At 38.8% G+C, this 18,602-nt stretch overlaps 1 protein-coding gene across 1 annotated transcript in view; it reads right to left on the bottom strand.

Annotated features, from left to right (window-relative positions):
- Nucleotides 1-3,582: 3,582 nt before the first annotated feature.
- Nucleotides 3,583-18,602, bottom strand: part of pip5k1bb (phosphatidylinositol-4-phosphate 5-kinase, type I, beta b) — a 55,908-nt gene continuing 40,888 nt past the window's right edge. The window contains exons 10-15 of the mRNA XM_037681070.1: nucleotides 16,648-16,696; nucleotides 16,455-16,539; nucleotides 15,276-15,434; nucleotides 8,124-8,250; nucleotides 5,694-5,817; nucleotides 3,583-3,647 (exon numbers count right to left, since the gene is read on the bottom strand). Of these exons, the coding sequence (XP_037536998.1) occupies nucleotides 3,645-3,647; nucleotides 5,694-5,817; nucleotides 8,124-8,250; nucleotides 15,276-15,434; nucleotides 16,455-16,539; nucleotides 16,648-16,696 (547 nt within the window). The 3' untranslated portion in view covers nucleotides 3,583-3,644. The remainder of the gene's footprint in view (nucleotides 3,648-5,693; nucleotides 5,818-8,123; nucleotides 8,251-15,275; nucleotides 15,435-16,454; nucleotides 16,540-16,647; nucleotides 16,697-18,602) is intronic.

Genomic DNA, 18,602 nt, shown 5'->3' with positions numbered 1-18,602 from the left:
AATGTATTTGTGGTCCATCGATGCTGTTGTGAGCGGCATGTATCTTAAACCTGCTGGTTCCAGACATGTTGAAGCGACCTGCCGACAGGGTTCCTCTCTGAGAACTGAACGAACTTCGTACGCCATCGTTTTCAGCCCTTTGTGAGCAGGAAAAACATCCAGCTGTGAGTGTCTGGTATGGAAATAAGATTTGCCTTTCTCCAGGATGAGGTAAATATTAAATGTTGGAAGATTTATCATTTTCACATGAGACGTGTGTGTGTGTGTGTGTGCAGATTTAAACATTTCACGCTCCAGCAGCCTCCTGCTGTTTGACTGACAAACAAACTGCCCCCAGAATGCCTTAGTCACCGGGGAGAACCTTAAAAGTCTCGACTTTCTCTGTTTTACATCCACCAAGTGTGCATTTTTCAGCACCAACATGAAGCTGGGGGCGCAGTGGGTCAACATTTCACATCATATTACCTCACAACTTTCTTTAGATTGTGTTCAACGCCACCAAAGTGGGAATTCTGGGGTGGGGGGGGGACAATCCTGATGTTCTATCTGAGGTTTCAAAGATTCTGGGTGTCCGCTGAAGAGTGCAGTTAGTGTTTTTAAATATATTTTGTCAATAATCTTCACACTTTGTATATTTCTAAGTTGTACATCCGAAGTGTTATTATTTGCACTAATTGTAATGCAATTTGACAATGTTCTGTAAATTAAAATTATAATTCCACAACGGAGTTGAGTTTTTAATCATCCCCTGCTGACAAGCAAACTAGAGAAATTGTGTTTCCAGCAAAAATGCACAGTGAATGATTATTGCTGAAAAAACATGCTGAAATGTAGCTGAAATACAAGAACAAGCCTAAGTTGGCAGAAGGAAGCAGAACACATTTGCTGAATTGTGTTTAAATAAGCTGAAATTAACTATAAAAGCAGGAATTGGCACAAAAAAATTGCTGAAAAGGCAGAAATAAGTGGAAGGAGCTTAAAAAAAACCCAGTGGAATTAGCTGAAAAGCTAAATTAATCAAATGACTAAATGGTAGCGGGAAAAGGTTGAAACGAGCAAATAGCCCGAGGTCGGCCTGAAATTATCAGAAAAGTTAATTAGGCTAAAAGTAGCAGAAATTACCACAAAAACTTGATTTTATCTGAAAACAGCTGAAGTTGGCTACAAAAATGCTAAAAAAAAAAAAAAAAGCTGAAAAGGTAGAACAAACTTAATTTAGCAGAAGTGGAGAGAGCACATTTCTGCCCAATTAGGCTGAAAGTAGAAGAAATTGGCACAAAAAGTGGAAATTATCTGAAAAAAGTTGAAATTCACAACAGAAAAAATAGTTGAAATGTAGTTTAAAAAGCCGAAGGAAGTGGAGACGGCACATTTTTGCTGAATTAGGCTGAAAAAAGTTTAAATGAGTGCAAAAATTGTGGAGTTAGCTGAAAAGGCTAAAATTAGCATAAAACTGCTAAATAGTAGCTGAAACTTACATAAATAAGTTGAAAGGAGCAGTAATAAAGCATAAAAATAGCGGAAAAAATCTGCAAGGACACAAAGCAGCTGAAAGTAGCTGAAAATAAGTTTAAATTTGCAAAGAAGCTGAAGCAGGACAAAATGTGAAAGGAGCAGTAAAAGGTTGTAAACAGATCTAAAGACTTGAAGGATGTAAAATGAACAGAATTAATTTTCTTTGAGGAAAAAAATGGCAGAAAAGGCTAAATGTTTCCAAAAGCTAAAGTTGCACCAGTACCAAAAGTCAAAGCAGGATTCTCCTGAAAGAGCTGAATGTTTAAATGATTTGTTGAAATGGCACAAAAGTTGTGGAACAAGAAAGATGCTGAAAAATGGATCCCAATATGTGAATGCTTCATAAAGATTCACACAACTAGATTTCTTACGCGTTTCTGTCCGTTCTAAAGAGTTCTCATGAACCTCTCGATTAATCTGAATGAAATTTGCAGAAACTGATCATTTTGGTGTTCATGATTCAAGATGGCTGCCACAGCTAACTGAGCTTAAAACAAAAATACTCAGTTTCACACACTTTGACCTCAACTTTGCTGGAGTAGACGAGTGATTCCCAGCACAGATTCTGAGAACTAATAGATTTTGCGACAACTTTGTGCCTTTATTTGGAGTCAGCTGTTAGTAAAACATCACATAAATTATTTAAATGAAACCTTTAGAAACTAATCCGTAATTGTCCATCTATAAGCATCTTTCAGAAAAACATTGAAAATGGCCACATTAATCCATATTGGCCAATACAAAAGTATCCCTAACTTGCCAGTTTTACAAATATTGAACTAAACTCTGATGTAGTTGAGTCATTTACAACAAATGTGCCGAGTGTGGCATTTTGCAGGATTGCATGAGATTGTGCAAAATGTCATTTTCAAAGTTTTCCCAAAATTGCTACAACTTTCTCAACACCAGATAATTTTAGTCTAAATCTTTGGCATCCAACGTAGCAGGTTCTGTGTTCTTTTTAAGTAATTCTAGCCCTTAAATGTATTTCTAACAGTCTGCTTCAGGGAGTAAAATCAAGAAAACAGTCCATCACTGAATTTCTGTTTATTTATAGGAAGCTTCTTTACAGAATATAAATAAGCATTGGCTTTACATTCAGTGAATAAAGTTTTTTTTTTTTTTTTTACAGCAAATAGTAAAATGTTGTATTCTGTAATAAATTATGGTCCTAACTGGTGTCGTGGTGGAGTCTTGAGGTACTGGACAGCGATCTGATGCATGTCGCACAACTGTTTGATTTGTTTTTAAAGAGGACATACTTGTTCCGTTCCAAAGGATATCCTGAGTAAAAGCATCTTCAGTTTTGACACAAAACTAATCAGAAATGATCGTGTTCCTTCATTGTACGTGTTGACAAAACATGAAGTGTGCAATTGTAAAGGGAAAAAAAGTGCATGTTCACAAATCCAAATCTGTGCTTCTGTCATGTAGCCCATCCACCTAAGCAAACATTCTTAAAAGAAAAAAAAAAAATATATATATATATATATAGATTACAGTAATCTAGTGTCAAAAGTGCATTGTCTCTCCGCTCTGTGCTTCGCCCAGGATCCAGTAACCGTCTTCTCTCAGTTCAAGCATCCGTTTCTTCTCGGGCAGCGCGAAAGCACCGCTCCGTTGGCTGACGACTGAGTTTGGCCTCAACAATCGAGTCTTTTCTTCGCCTGGGTTGTGTGGCGTCCATCTTCCTTACTAAAGGCGCCGCCGTCAATTCACTGTAAACATTTCTCATCAGCAGCTTATAAAGCTGCAAATTGAAAACGTCTTTCTGTTTATCAGAAAAAAAAAGGCGTCGTATGTACCGCTCGTGTCAAATATATATTTACAGTATGCAGGAAATGTTTCAGACTTCATGTCCAGGCTTTGGAAAAAAAATATGTATAAAAGTAAAAGATGCTGCTTTGATACACGCTCCACAAAGCAGCTGAAGTTCAGCCCTGATTGCCATTGTTTTATCAGGCTTGTCTTCTTTAGTTTTCTTCTAGGGGAGGTGGGTTGGCAAATACAAGTGGCAACATGGATGCAGCAGGACTGAGCAGAGGCAGACGCCAGGCGGACAAGTCTGATGGAAAGCAGTGATTGTCTTACATGTAGCAGGAGGGAAGGAAGAGTGTAAATCTTCTTTTTCACTGCAGAGGAACAGAGGAATAAAATGAAGGTTGATTAAAAACTGTAATCAAGAAGCCATCGGTTACAACTATGAGATTTGCAAATCTCATAAACTAATGTACTACTAATGGAATATGGTAAAAAGATTGTGTTTAAACTAAGATATTGTGCTATTTTATTGAATTAAGAAAAATAAATTTGGAATTAGGAGCAGCAACACATCAAAACATTGAGATTGGGCAACAAAAGGTTGTCAAAGAAGTAAATGGTAGGAATAAGAAACAGCTCAAGGAGCTTTCTGCAACAAGGTGGTTGGATGATAAAATAATTAGCAACAGGCCAGTAAAAGGACTGGGTATAAAAAGAGCATTTTACAGAGACTGAAACTCTCAGAAGTAAAGATGGGACAAAATTGGGAAGACTGAATTTCCCATTATCTGCAATTTGTTGCATTTCAAGTGTCTGGACAAATCTCTACACACAAATATAAGACTAAAAGTTTATACCAGATATCTGTGATTGACAGGCTCTCAGACAAGCACTGCATTAAAAACGGGTCTGATTCTGATCTGGACATCACTGCATGGACTCAAACACAAATCATGGTCTGTAAACACAGTTCACCGTGTCATGTCATCAACATGGCACAGAAACAACACTGGTGAAAGTTACTAATGATCTTCTCATGGCCTCTGACAATGGCCAGGTGTCTAGACCTCAGTGCTGCATTTGATACAGATGATCACAATATTCTATTACAGAGACTTGAATATGATATTGGAATTAACAGGAACGGCTATAAATTGGTTTAAATCATATTTATCTGATACATTCCAATTTGTAAATATAAATAATCTTCTTCATACACCAAAGTTAGTCATGGAGTTCCTCAGGGTTCAATGCTTGGACCAGTATGCTTTACCTTATCTATGTTTCCATTAGGTAAAGTTATTAAACAGCATGGGATACATTTTCATTGTTATGCTGATGACACACAGTTGTACTTGTCCATGAAACCCAATGAATCCAATCAGTTACTTAGAGTCAGACTACAAGCATAAAAGTTTATACCGGTTGTCTGTGATTCAGGCCCTCAGACAGCGCTGCGTTAAAAACAGGCCTGATTCTGATCTGAACATCACTGCATGGACTCAGAAACACAAATCATGGTCTGTAAACACAGTTCACCATGTCATCTACAAATGCTGCTTAGAGCTCCATCAGGAAGAATCAGAAGCCACATGTGAACACCATTCAGAATCACTGTCATCTTCTTTTGGGGCCAAAGCTCATTTAAAATGGACACACAAACATCACATCCTCTGTACTAAAGAGGAGGGGGACCATCCAGCACAGTTCAAAAGCTTGCCTCTCTGTGGATATGGGGGTGCATTAGCGCCTCTGGCATGGCCAGCTTACACATCTGGAAAGGACACAGCTCAATGCAGAACAGTAAATACAGGATTTAGAGGAACCTATGCAGAACAATATGTTCAGACAGCATCTTTTTCATGGAGGGTCTTGCACATTTCATCATGACTATGGTCAGCTGGACGCATTACAGCAGCATGGTTCTGGAGTAAGAGAGTCAGGGTGCTGAACTGGCCTGCCTGCAGTCCAGATATTTCACCACACTGTGTGCATCACAACACAGAAAATCTAGCAAAGACAACCCAGGACTGTTGGAACAGACAAAATCCTACATCAGACAAGAATAGGACAACACTCTCCTCCAAAAACTCAAACTCAAAGTCTCCTCTTTTCTTAGATGTTAGTAAAAAAAAGAGGGGATGCTTCAGTGGGAAGCATGGCCCTGTCCCAATTTATTGAAATGTGTCGCTGTCATCACATTTTTCCTCTTAAATCGGTATTGTGCAGTCTATTTGTGTAAAAAATTGATATGTTTGCTATGCTCTATTTATAAAAACATGAGTTTATGAGATTTGCAAATCATTGAATTTTGCTTTAATTTACATTTTACACAACGTTCCAACTATTTTAGAGTTGGGGTTCATTGCAATAGTAACCCCGAGTGATCAGGAGAAAAAAAAAACAGGTTAAATTACCAAGTAGATATCAAGAACAGATCCATCATCACAGTCCATGTTCATGTCCATGGTGCTCTGCTCTGAGGTGAGGCAGATTGCGCTGTCCTCAAGTGTGAACGTGGAGCTGGATGCAACATCAGCCCTGAAACAGGACAAAACATTTGCAGGTGAACATTTTACGGTGTCTGGGTCGACAGCGGGTAAAGTAAAACAGCTGGATAAACCGTGTCTGAGGAGGGATGGAAAGGAAATGAGAGTGGGATGGGAAACCTGTCTGGAAGCCTGGAGCAAGAAGCTCATAGTCTCAGGGGGAGGCAAAGAAAATTTCCTTTAGACTGGCGAGAAATCTGCTCAAAGACTGAGACGGAACAAGAGATGGGATGGGCAAATGGTCTTTATAGCTTTAGATAAACGTTAAACGAAAAAAAACATAGGTAACTCCACTTTCTGTCAAGGGAAGGAAACTCTCAGGAAGTCAACAACTTTGTAGTCAACCTGATTCAAGATGGCCGTCACAGTTAATCAACCTTAGCTAGCACAAGAATGACTGTAGCTCTGTGATTACAAATCCTGAGCTAAAACGTAGCAGAGTCACCCCCATCACATCATCTAAACACTAACAGATCATCGTTTGTGAATTTGGCATGCAATGCAGCAGCTGATCTGCATATAAAAATAGATCCTATTTATCAATGATTGCTACTTTCAATGTTTATGCTTTGAGAGTAAGGTCTTTACAAGTAGCCAATAGGTAAATCATTTGATCTGGTTCAAATGAGACCTATTGAAAAGATCATCTGTTTTTTTCTGAGGCGAGTATGAGTAAAAAACTCATCATGGATTCCTTTGCCCACCAATTTTCATACCAAAGTTTTACTTAACTAAAATTATCTAATTTAAAATGGCAATAAACTGTGTGATCTGTTACTGCGTTGATTGTTGTGAATGACTCTCAGTTATCAAGTTCATGCTCAATAATCCAGGTAAAACATCCAACAATGTTCATTCAGGTCATCTGGACAGTTTATTTATTTATTTTTAAAGAAACTGTCCAGATGATTGAACATTGTTGGACTCTCAGCTACTACTCCGCCAAATTAAAGCTCGTTATCAGTAAAAAACCACAGAGTTAAATCCATAATTGTGTTGGCTATGGGTGACTGGTTGTGGTGGCCATCTTGAATTGGGTTTACCCCAAATCTTAATCAGCTGTAGATGTAATGATTGTTCTTTTTAAAGATTCAATAAAATCTGTTTGGTAGTTCACAGGATCCGTCGCTAACAGACTGTGATAGTTATCGACAAAGTTTTAAACACTGATCTCGCCCTCCGAGTATAAAACGGGGATCAGTTTCAGCTACTACCATACCAAACTTTAGCTCATTGTAAAGCTTAACATAAAACTAGCACCATATTCAGCTAACCTCATGGTGTTCATGTTAATTTGTTCACTGCTTTGTTTCAACCACTAGGGGGCTACAGTTCTCCTTGTCTGCACATCAGGTGACTCCCTGTACAGGATTGCTTTGTGACCTTTTTATGACATAAGACTAGCTGTACCCTTCCAAAGTCAAAAAGATTTACAGGTAGAAAGTTGTAAAAGGTTAACTCTCGTAGACAGAGATGAAAGGGTAAAAATCTAACGGAGCGACGACTGCAACAGGCTGATCAGCTGTCAGGACGAGGAGCGTCGGTGGGCTGGTGAATAGCTTGGTCCTGTTTTTGTCACAGCCTTTGTGGCACGTACGGCAGCACCAAGTAAAACTGTGTCAAATCTGCTGTTTAAATATTGATGGGACCAGTCCAGGGAACAATGCCAGGGCAGCAGCAGGTGACGCAGGCCACACAATGAAACCTCAGATTAAAATGAGCAAAAAATAATAAATAAAATACATGGAGGTAAAAAAAAGACTATGAGGTTTCTAAGAAGAAGGTGAGGTTTGGAATAGCTGCTTAAGGCGCAATAAAAACTGTTAATATAAAACTTTTAATTGTGAAGCTTTACCGGCGGACTTCACAATATGAACCGAAACCAACGATAACTTGTAAAATATTTTCAAAAGTTACTTTTGTTTTTTTTATCTTTGTGAACTTTAATTTAAAAATGTTTGGTCTCTTCTAACCAAAGACATAAAGAAAGTTGTTTTTATGGAATGATACTTGTTGAAGGGGATGCCCACGTCTGTGTGGATTAAAAATAATAAGATTATGTCCATACGCGTGTGTAAATATTGGATTTGTAATCAGGGATATTGATTCTAGCCAAACAGATCTGCTCCGTGATGCACGTTGCTGATAAGATTGTGTCATATCAGAGCAGGAGGGACACTAACATGGGAGTGTTTGTGTTGGGCGTGGCTGCCTTATGTTGCTTAGAGACACTTCCATCGTAATTTTACAGACACGCACGTTTCTGTCAAGTTTCAGAAAGAGACGAGAAGGAAATACCTCTCTTCTGTCTGGTTGTCCACGTTGACAAAGATGGAGGAGGTGGAGATGGTTCCCATGGAGGAGCCCTCGTAGAAGGACTGATTGGCAGGAACCAGATCTGGTTGTAGATGCAAGCCGAACAGGACTGGGGAAATAAATAAATAAACATATGTGATTCATGCTAACGTTTTTAAGCTATTTATGCGAGTGTTCAGTCAGCATTCGCACATTTTTCTGTTTGTAGGTTGTTGTTGTTTTCTTGTACGTTTTGTTGCAGACTACTTTCACCCACTTCATTCATTCACATATCAAAATATTTAGCTTGATCAAAAATAGTGGGCTAGGATTTTTAGTATTTGTAACTTTTATAGATTTTTAAATTACAAAAACTTCCCCACAGAAACACACCGAGAGCTCTTCAGTTCCTTCAGAACGTTTGTCGTCTAAAATCTACTTCAGCACATTTGCTCTCCTTTGCCTTCTTATGCTCCTTTTAGCTTTTAGATCTCTGCTGATGGGTGGTCAGAGCTGTGCTCTCACCCTGAGGCTGCAGGTTTGAGACAGATGCATGAAAAACATCTGGTGTAAAACAATTGACTACATCACACACAAAGATCTAAAATCTGAGATTGTTTGTAGCAGCCGCAAAACAAACAAAATGCTACTTTCTATTAGCTTTTAGCTACTGTAGTGCTTGTTTTAGCGTTAGTTTAGCTAATATTAACATTTTACTACCAGTTTGCTTATTTGATGTTTTAGCAGCACAAATTTTAGCTTTTAGCTACTTTTTGCTAAGCTTAGCTATCACTCACAGTTTTACTAATTTCATCCTTTATCCTTGCTTTTGCTGGCATTACCTGTTAGCTACCTCTTTGTTTTAACTTTTAATTACTATTTTTCTCATTTTAGCAATTAGTTACTGCTTAGCTGATTTTAGTTTTTATTTAATGTTTTGTTCCTGTTCTGCTCATTTCAACTTTAAGCTGTGATCTTGCTCATTTTAGCGTTTAGCTACTGTTCTTGTTTTAGCTTTTCACTGTTCTGCTCAGTTCAGCTGACATTCTTCCCCCTAACAAAAAGTAGTACATTTGAAATTCATTTTTGTAAGTTTACTTTAAGTTAAGTTTAAGTACAGTATATCAAGTATACTACGTACCATGTACTTGTAGTGTACTAGAAAGTATACTGATTTAATACTTGTTCAGACTAAATTGGGACATTTTTAGTTTATAAAAAGTATACTTCAAATATACTGTTGTAAGGTCTTTTTAAGTTTACCAAATTATACATTACAGTACATTCATCTACTGTATATACTTCTAGTGTACTACGTATATACTTGTGGCTCACAGTTTAGTTTGCTGAAGTATATTTAAAGTATACCACAAGTATACTTTTCTCTATATTGCCATTGTTCTAGTTATATACACTTCTAGTTAACATTTCAGTTTATTTAATTATACTTTAAGTACACTTCTATGAATTACCAAAACTACCGGTAATGCTAATTTTGCCATTTTAATTGTTACACTTGTAAGTTCGCTTTAGCAGATTTTAGCACAGCATTCTCACAAACACTCATTTTTCTAGTTTTAGTCTGAAGTGTTCATTTGAAATGTTTGCCTGGAAAAGCTGCTATCCTAAGCTCCATGTCACAAGAACTGGATTTGTTTAAAGTATCTTAGTCACTGTTTTGGGCATCTATACTAAAGAAATTAAATAAAAAAAATAGGTGATTGGCGAATGATCTGAAGATGGTTAAAGGATGGTAAGAGTCTGAGCTTCACGTGGAGTTTGAGTTCTCAGATCATTTCTAGCAGGGCCTCAAAGTCCCGATCAGTTTATTCACAGCCGGTGTCGGAAAAGGTCGGGTGGTGCAGACAGTCAGCAGTAATGGCTTCAGCTGCCTGGCACGCTGAAAGCTTTAAAAGTCACAAAGCAGGAGGACGCATTAAGGTGTAAAACCATTTTTTAAATGGGTAACTCAGCTTGAAAAAAGTCTTTTCACGTAAATAAACGTCAAATTATGGTCTGAAAGGGAGAATAGGCTGCTAAAAGGACAGATCAACTGTTTTTATAGTAAAAATCCCCAGGAAGATGGAATTTGACAGCACTGATGTAGTTTAAGCGTGAAGCTTTCATGGAATGAATCTGCGTCACAGTCGTCCCCAACTTTGGTCCTCAGGGGCCACTGCTCTGCAGAGTTCACGTTTCCTGCTCCACCTGATTCAGACGACTGAGTGTTCCTCTGCAGGTTCTGCAGGGGCCTCGAAATGATCGATTCCATTAAGTTAGGTGTGATGACGCACAAACATCTAAAACATGCAGGACTGTGGGCCTTGAGGGACGATTTATTGGATTCTTGGTGCATATTTGTTGAACGAAAGCTTCAACTGAGCATCAGCAATTTCTGGACACATTTTGAAAGAAGTCACACAAATGACTGACAAAAACATTTAGACTGAAGGAGAAAAGAAAGTGAATGTGAAGAATTACACAAACAGATGAGCTAAAGTTGCTAGCTTTGGACTTTTTTTAGTTTAAGGGATGTTTTTAATTACATATTAATAAAATGTGAGTAAAAATGTATAACAAATACATTAAAAAAACCTTAAGATGAAAAGTGAACATCCCTACAACGAGATCCTAAACAAACCTGCAAATCAACGATGGGGCGCATGAGGTGAAGCAAAGCAAACTGAAGGTTGTGTTATGATGACCCTTGACCCAAGAATCATTTTATAAAGAGCAGTTCTGAATCTTTACAGATCAAGAAGCTTTTTAAAAGACGGATAAACGAGAAAACCAGAAACAAGAACTTAGCAACTCACAAAATCGTTTACCAGCCTTGAAATCCAGCACATTGTGGAAACATACCAAACAAAATGGATGTTTTCTCGTTTATTACTTTATGGGTTCCAAACTAAACTAGAAAAAATGTGCATTTCCTGTGAAAATGCAGAGTGAATGCTTATTGCTGAATGATTTTGCTGAAAGCTGCTGAAGAAGCTGAAACCAAGCTGTAAATTTCCAATCGCTGAACCGTCTCTACTCGTTTGATATGAACAGTGGTAAATGTAACTAAAAATACTTGAAGGATTTTCAGAAACGCAAATAAATAGCAAGAAACAGCTAGAGACTGCCAGAAAATGCTAGCTAAACCTCATAAGAAGTTAAATGCTAGCAAGAAATAGCAAAAGTGTGTAGTTTAACACATTTTAACCATAAAGTCAATAGTTGTTGACCCACATGGCATCCAGCTGTGAATTTTAACATTTCTTTGTTTAATGGTAATCAATTTAGAGCTATTTAAAGAAAGCGGTGACCTTTGACCCCACAACCCTAAAATCAACATGCATCATTGCTGATCATGATGTATCCAACTGTGAAGTTTGACTTTCCTACATTACAAGATTAGAGTTAGAGCTCAGACAATAAATTGTCCACGGACCGATGGACAGCTTATGTTGGCTGGGGCAGCCATACTGAATTTTTATTTGGCCTTCAGGGTCATGGTTGAGGGTCACTCTCGGCTACTACCACACTCAATTTTAACCTAAAGTATCTAAAAATGAATTAGTTGAAGCTAAAAAAAAAAAACACAACAGATCACAAAAAAACTGACTTTAGTGGAAAGATGAATGAAAAGAATGAACCAAAAAAGCTCAAATTAGCAGAAAGACGTTAAAAGGAGCCAAAAACAGCTAAACTGAGGACAGAAGAAAATGCTGAAATGAGCAGAAAAATTCCAAATGATAGCATTAAAAGTTAAACTAGTGGGGAAAAAGCTCTAACTAGCAGACAATCAGCTGAGCGGTAGCTGAAAGACAAGAAAAAAAGCTATAAATAACAGAAAGCAGCTGAAGGGAGCATAAAAAGCTGGAATTAGCAGAACGAAGTTGAAAATCTCCAGAGCAACCAAAACAGCCGTGAATCAAACCCGTTGTTGAACAGTGCGTTCAGCAGGACGGATGATTCTCACAGTCCAAGAACAGCTGACTCAGCAGAAAAAAGTAAAAGTTGAATGTCCTGATGATTGCTCAATAATTCATGTGGAAAAATCTAACAAAGCTGAACGGATTTTTGTTTAGGTGGGAGTTTGCTGAAGTAGTCACAGTTCAAAAAGCAGTAAGGGTCCTCCGTCGTCATGTCTGTTTTAAACAGCAGCTACTCTTTACCAGGTGCTTCCAATTGAAATACCAGGGTATCAAAATGGCGGTGTAGCCCTCCTGCTTTGATTGACGTCGTTTTGACCAACTGGGTCGAGCTACGGTCTCTCCAGAGCCACTAATATTGACCGAGTGTGAGGTGTTCAGACCAGGGACACCCACACTCTTGCATACAGAACTGACCCATCAGCTGATGCCCGTTCTGACGCTACAAACGTACATCAACTTATTGCTGATGAACTTGCTGAAAAACAGCTGAAATTAGCTAAAAAAAAAAAACATGCTGAAATGTAGCTGAAATTAAGAACCAGTCTAAATTAGCAGAAAAAAATCCCAGAAAGAACATATTTATTTGCTAATTAGGTTTAAATAAGAAGAAATGAGCACAAAAATTAGGAAATTAATATAAATAAAATAGCTGAAAAGTAACTGAAAAGGCAGAAACTACCTAAACTACCTGAAGAAAGTGGAAAGAGCTGAAATGAGCTAAAAAAAAAGTGGAATTACCTGAAAAAGCTAATATTAGCATAAAACAGCTAAATAGTAGCTGAAATAGTAGAAAAAGCTGAAAGGAGCATAACAAGCTACAATTAGCCGAAATAAGTTGATTAGGTTGGAAGTAGCAGAAATGACCACAAAAAAACTTGAATTTATCTGAAAAAAGATGAAGTAGCTAAAATGCAAAAAAAGGTGGCTGCAAAGGTAGAACAAGCTTAAATTAGCAGAATAAATCAGAAAGAACATGTGTTTGCCCAATTACAGAAGCAGGAATGAACACAAAAAAGTGGAACTTATCTGACAGAAGCAGAAATTGGCAACAACAACAAAAAACAGCCGAAAAGTAGCTAAAAAAGCATAAAGAAGCTTAAATTACCAGAATGAAATGGAGAAAGCACATTTTTGCTGAATTAGGCTGAGGGAAGTTGAAATTAGTGCAAAATAATGTGGAATTAGCTGAAAAAGCTAAAATTAGCAGAAAATGTCTAATATCAGCTGAAATAACTGAAACTAGCAGAAATAAGCTGAAAGGAGCAGCTGAAATTAGCAGAAAAAGTTAGAAGAAACACTAAAATGTTGTAGTTAGCAGAATAAAGCAGAAAAGAGCTCAAAACTGTTGGACAAAAAAAACTGCTGAAAAATAATCAGCTGAAAGTAGCTGAAAAAACATTTAATTTGCACAAGGAAGCTGAAAGAAGCTGAACCAGGACAAAATGTGAAAGGAGTAGTAAAAGGTTGTAAACACACTGAAAGAGCTAAAGATCGGAAGGATGTAAAATTAGCTCAATTCATTTTCCATGAGAAAAAAAATGCAGAAAAGGCTATATGTTGCAAAAAGCTAAAGTTGCACCAATACCAAAAGTCACAGCAGGATAGTCCTGAAAAAGCTGAACGTTTTAATTTATGATTTGTTGAAATAGCTTGAAAACTGCGGGACGAGAATTGCACTGAAAAACGTACGGAAGAAAAATGGATCACAACAGTTGCGACTTCTTCATAAACATTCACACAATAAAGAGAAACAGGAAAACAATAGTGTGAATGTTGAATACGCGTTCACACAATGACTGAGACCAGACCAGGAACGAGTGTGAACTTAACGGAATAAAGGCTTTCAATAAATTGATGTTTTCTCTAACTTTGGAGTAAAACACAAACAGTTTCTTCTACTGTTGAGCCTCTTTCAGTAACCTTAAGGAAAAATCAGGAAGGCTAACGATCCGGTTTACTTTGTAACACTATGAACCACAGCTGGAGATTCTGGTCCTCCTCGATTATAAAAAAAAAAGGAACTCAGGCACATGACTTCTCTTCCTGCACCCTTCCACGCCCGTGTTTCTTCCGGTACAGAGGACTCCTTCACGAAGACCTCACACAAAGGTCATCTGCAGCTCCTGCACTTCATCACCGAGCGACTCATCCGACTCCTCCCTGAGCCGAGGTCAGAGCGTGGTCACGGGGGAGATTAGTTACGAGAGATAAGGATGGCCGTGTAGATACGGGCACAAATACCTCATCTGAGGGGAGTTCATTAACAAACTAGGCTCTGTTTCCTGTCCAATAAGGCTAAACGCTGTATGAGCCGGTGACAGCTTGTCCCGGGGCCCTGCTGACAGGACTGCGTTTTCATAGCTGAATAAATGAGGCTGTTGATTTGCCTCAAGTTGCTCTAAATAAGCCACAAAATCTGGAAAAATAAACACAGTTTTACGGGTAGATGGTGGATAAATGCTTCTGATAAGATTCTCCAGTCAGGTTTCAAGTTTCAACAAACTCTTCATGTCAGGGACTAAGATCACCTTGTGTTGAGAAACGAGTTACCGTATTTTTCGGTCTATAAGGCGCACCTAAAATCTTTTAATTTTCTCAAAAATCAACAGTGAGCCTCCGGGGCACCTTATGTATTAATTCTGGTTGTGCTTACTGACCTCGAACAGATTTTATGTGGTACACGGCGCTCAAAACAATCTGTCAAAATTAACTGGTTTCGCTTAATGCGCCTTATAATCCGGTGCGCCTTATGTATGAAAACAGACTCGTTCACTGATATTGTGCCTTACAGTCTGAAAAATACTGTAAAACCATTTTGATCAAATCTTGTTACCCAGGTTTTGTGTGTCCTCATGCCTAAATGCAAGACCTTGCTGATGTGCGGGTCTTCAATAGTATATGTTGAGAATAACCATCAGCTACTACCACACCAAATTTTAACTCAATATCTCTAAATCTGACTGAGTTATATATGTTTTTATGTTTCTCAAGATCAATTGTCTGTGGAGGCCAACTTGAATTGTACTGACTCTAAAAGGTAACCAGTTGTAGACGTATACCCACTTATTATTTTCTCAAAGTTTCATTAAAATCTGTCCAGTGGTTCATGATATATTTTGCTAACAGACAGACAGTGTTGACTCCAACAGTTTATGGCACTAGAACAGACTGATGCTCATCTTTTTAACCATGTGAAGGAGGATGTTTCATGATGGCCTAAATGTTTGTTTACCTTGTCCATCCAGACTGGCCAGGCTTCGTGCCCCGCACAGCCGGTCCCTCCGGTCCTCCTCGTGCCTCTCATCTGCCTGCGATGAAAGGATCTCCTGTGAGGACGACTTCAGAGCCGGGATGGACGTGCGGGTCCTCTTTGAGGGGGAGAATCGAAACGCTGCGAAGCAAAAAAAAAAAACCAAACTGAATGAGAACTGATGAAGGGTTGAAAAAAGGGATCTCAGCTGGAAGCAGGAGAGTCGGAGATGGAAGACCCTGATGGACGGAGGCTGCACACAGAATGAAACTCTAAGACTCCACAATTAGACTATATTAAACTGATAATATGCAAGAACCCTCAAAGCCCCACGAATCCTGGAAATGAATCCGTTCCCGTCGTCTCCCTCGGGCAGGACATGCTCATAGTTAATAACGTGGCAAGATCCTCAAATCAGTGCGTCAGCCGTAGTAATTTCCACAGGGGGGGGGGGAAGTCCTCGGGGGCTGTATAAGTTCTTATCCAGCTGATCATTTTTAACTTCAGCCACATTATGAACAAAACTGAAACAACAATTTCAATTGTAAACGTGCTAGAAGAACAAACTCGATCAGCTCTGTGGCTGAAATTTCTACAATCTTTAAAAACACAGCAGTTCTCCCAGAAAATGAATAAATCTAGAGTTTCTTGAAGGAATGCACATTATTCACTTCTGTGCATGCTTCGTTTTACACCATATGTTATCGATTAGCGCTCTGAGACTAATATGAATTACTCTCAGCTACTACCACTCCAAAGTTTAGCTCAGTCTCTGTAAGATCATCAAAGTTACAGCCACTTTTGCGTTGGCTAAGACCGACTAGCTGCGGTGGCCATCTTGTGTTGGGTGGACTCTACAAATGAATCAGTTGTAAATATACTTTTAATAAATGCTTTCTGGGAGGTTTATTAAAATATATCCAGTGGTTCATGATATATTTTGCTAACAGAGTCAAATAAACACATTCATGGCAGCATGCGATGATAAAGCGTAATAAATGCTAGCTACAGCAGAGAGGAAGGATGTTTTAGTTTCAGTCATCTAAAAAGTGTCTCACTGACACACATCGCTGTCCTCATCAGGCCAGGAGTTACAGTCCTTCCTCCCAGCTTCCTCTTTCGTCCCCCCCTTTGCATTTACACCATGCGACCTTGACTTACGCTGAGTTTTCCTGAAGACCCGGGTGCTCATGAACTTGAGGAAGCGACTGGCATAAAACGCGGGCCGGTGGACCGAGATGGAGTCCTGAGGACAAGCGAGGGCACAACGTCAGGCTTTTCAAACTTGAGAGAGAGCAGGCAGACAAAAGGCTCGTTCAGAAACGCAGCAGTAAGGCAGGCTGGATCAACTTACGCCATCGTAGACCAGAGCTTTCCAAGAGTGTTCCAACTTTTTAATCAACCTGACGAGAGACAAAACAGGAAACTGGTCACATACTCATGCTTTAATTTAACAGCGTCACCCTTCGGCGACTCCAACCTGCAACCTCAGTTCTGAAGAAGTTGGACCATCGTGTAAAATATAGATCAAAAAAATGAATGCAACAAATTACAAATCTCAAACTTATATTTCATTCACAACGGAATATACTTTGTAGTAAACATATCAAATGTTTAAACTAAGAAACTGCACCTTTTTTTAAAAAAACAAAAAAGGTCATTTTGACTTTTATAGCAGCAACAGATCTAAAAAATATCCTGATGCATGCCCATTGATCCAGGTAGATAAAATCTAACGAGGTTAAATCAGGATGGACGTGCACATCCTTGATAGAGAGTTGGTTTGAGAGAGGAATGAAGGAGGCCATCTTTGCAAAGAGAAACCTTCTATCATTAAACAGGGGCGGAGGCCTCCGTCTTCATCTCTTACAATGCTGTTACTCTTCTCCAACTAGTATCGCTCAGCCCGCTGCGAATAGCAAGCGGCCATCAGGGCTCTAACGATCAGTTGTTAGGCTGATGGTCCTCCTTTATCATGTGAACAATTAGTTTTGGCTGTCATCAGCAAACTGGTTGATCCACAGTGAGAAGGTGCTGCTCATAAGACTGAGTTTGTTGCAGCTCCACAGACTGAAGAAGTCTTCTGGATAAAAGACGAAACGTTTCAGCAAAGAAGAATCCGTCCAGACGCCCTGACTCAACCTGGTTAGAGATCTTAAAAATGTTGTTTCACGATCAAGTTTCTTATTGTGAATTATCCCTCCTTCTTTTAACAACAGTCTGAACATATTTAGGAACTGAGGAGACCACTTGGTGGATCTTTCAGAGAGCAATGTTCTTCATGATACAGTTTTGTTGTTGTTTTTTAATTGGTGAGGTCTGGGCAGCAGCTGGACTCCTACTAAACCCATGGATGCAGAATGGGGTGTAGCATCATCGTGCTAAAATAAACAAGGATTTCTCTGACAAATATGCCATCTGGATGGGAGCATGTGTTATAAAAACTTTTTACACATCCCTGCATTGATGGTGATCCATATAAGCTACCCAGACCATGGGCACTAATGCAACCCTATACCATCAGAGAGGCAGGCTTTGGAACTGTGCACTGATAACAGACTGGATGGCCGCCTCTTTGTATGAAAGACATGATGTTTGTGGTTTCCATAAAAAAAAAATCAGATTTTGATTCTTCTGAGCGCAGAACAGTTTTCTACTTTGCTTTGTTCATTCTAATTTAGCTTTGGCCCCGGGAAGACAACAGCATTTCTGGACGACATTCGTATATGGCTTCTTATTTGCCTGATAGAGCTTTAATCAGCATTTGTTCATGTTACTTTGAACTGTGTTTAAAGATTTGTGGAAGTGTTCTTGATGTAGTTATGTCCAGAACAGAATCAGACCCATTGTTTATGCAGTGGCCCCTGAGGGCCTGAAGATCAGGGACATCCATTACTGACAATCAGTTTTGTTCTTTCTCCACATTCTTAAACTCTTTTAAATTATGAACGGTGTATGATGAGATTTTCAATTTTCGTTTGGGAAGTGTTATCCTGAGGGTGTTCCATTATTTTTAGACAGTTTTTCACAGACTGCTGAACCTCTGCCCATTTTTACTTCTGAAGTCAGCCTCTAAAAAACTCTTTTTATATCCAGTTGTCTTAAAGACCCGTTGAAAATTTACATAATTACCATATTTTCTGGCGTATAAGTCGCTCCGGAGTATAATTCACATTTGTTATGCATCACCGCTGAACCGTTGTGTTTATTATGCATTTATTTAATGGTCAAAACTGCTTCATTTTGCCTGGGCGGCACAGCGCCATCCATCCATCCATCCATCCATCCATCCATCCATCCATCCATCCA

This window comes from Nematolebias whitei, chromosome 8 (assembly GCF_014905685.2).
Source record: "Nematolebias whitei isolate Nwh7 chromosome 8, NemWhi1, whole genome shotgun sequence".
NCBI classification, from domain to species: domain Eukaryota; kingdom Metazoa; phylum Chordata; class Actinopteri; order Cyprinodontiformes; family Rivulidae; genus Nematolebias; species Nematolebias whitei.
The sequence above is the reverse complement of the archived record's forward strand: the minus strand, read 5'-3'. Positions and strand labels throughout refer to the sequence as shown.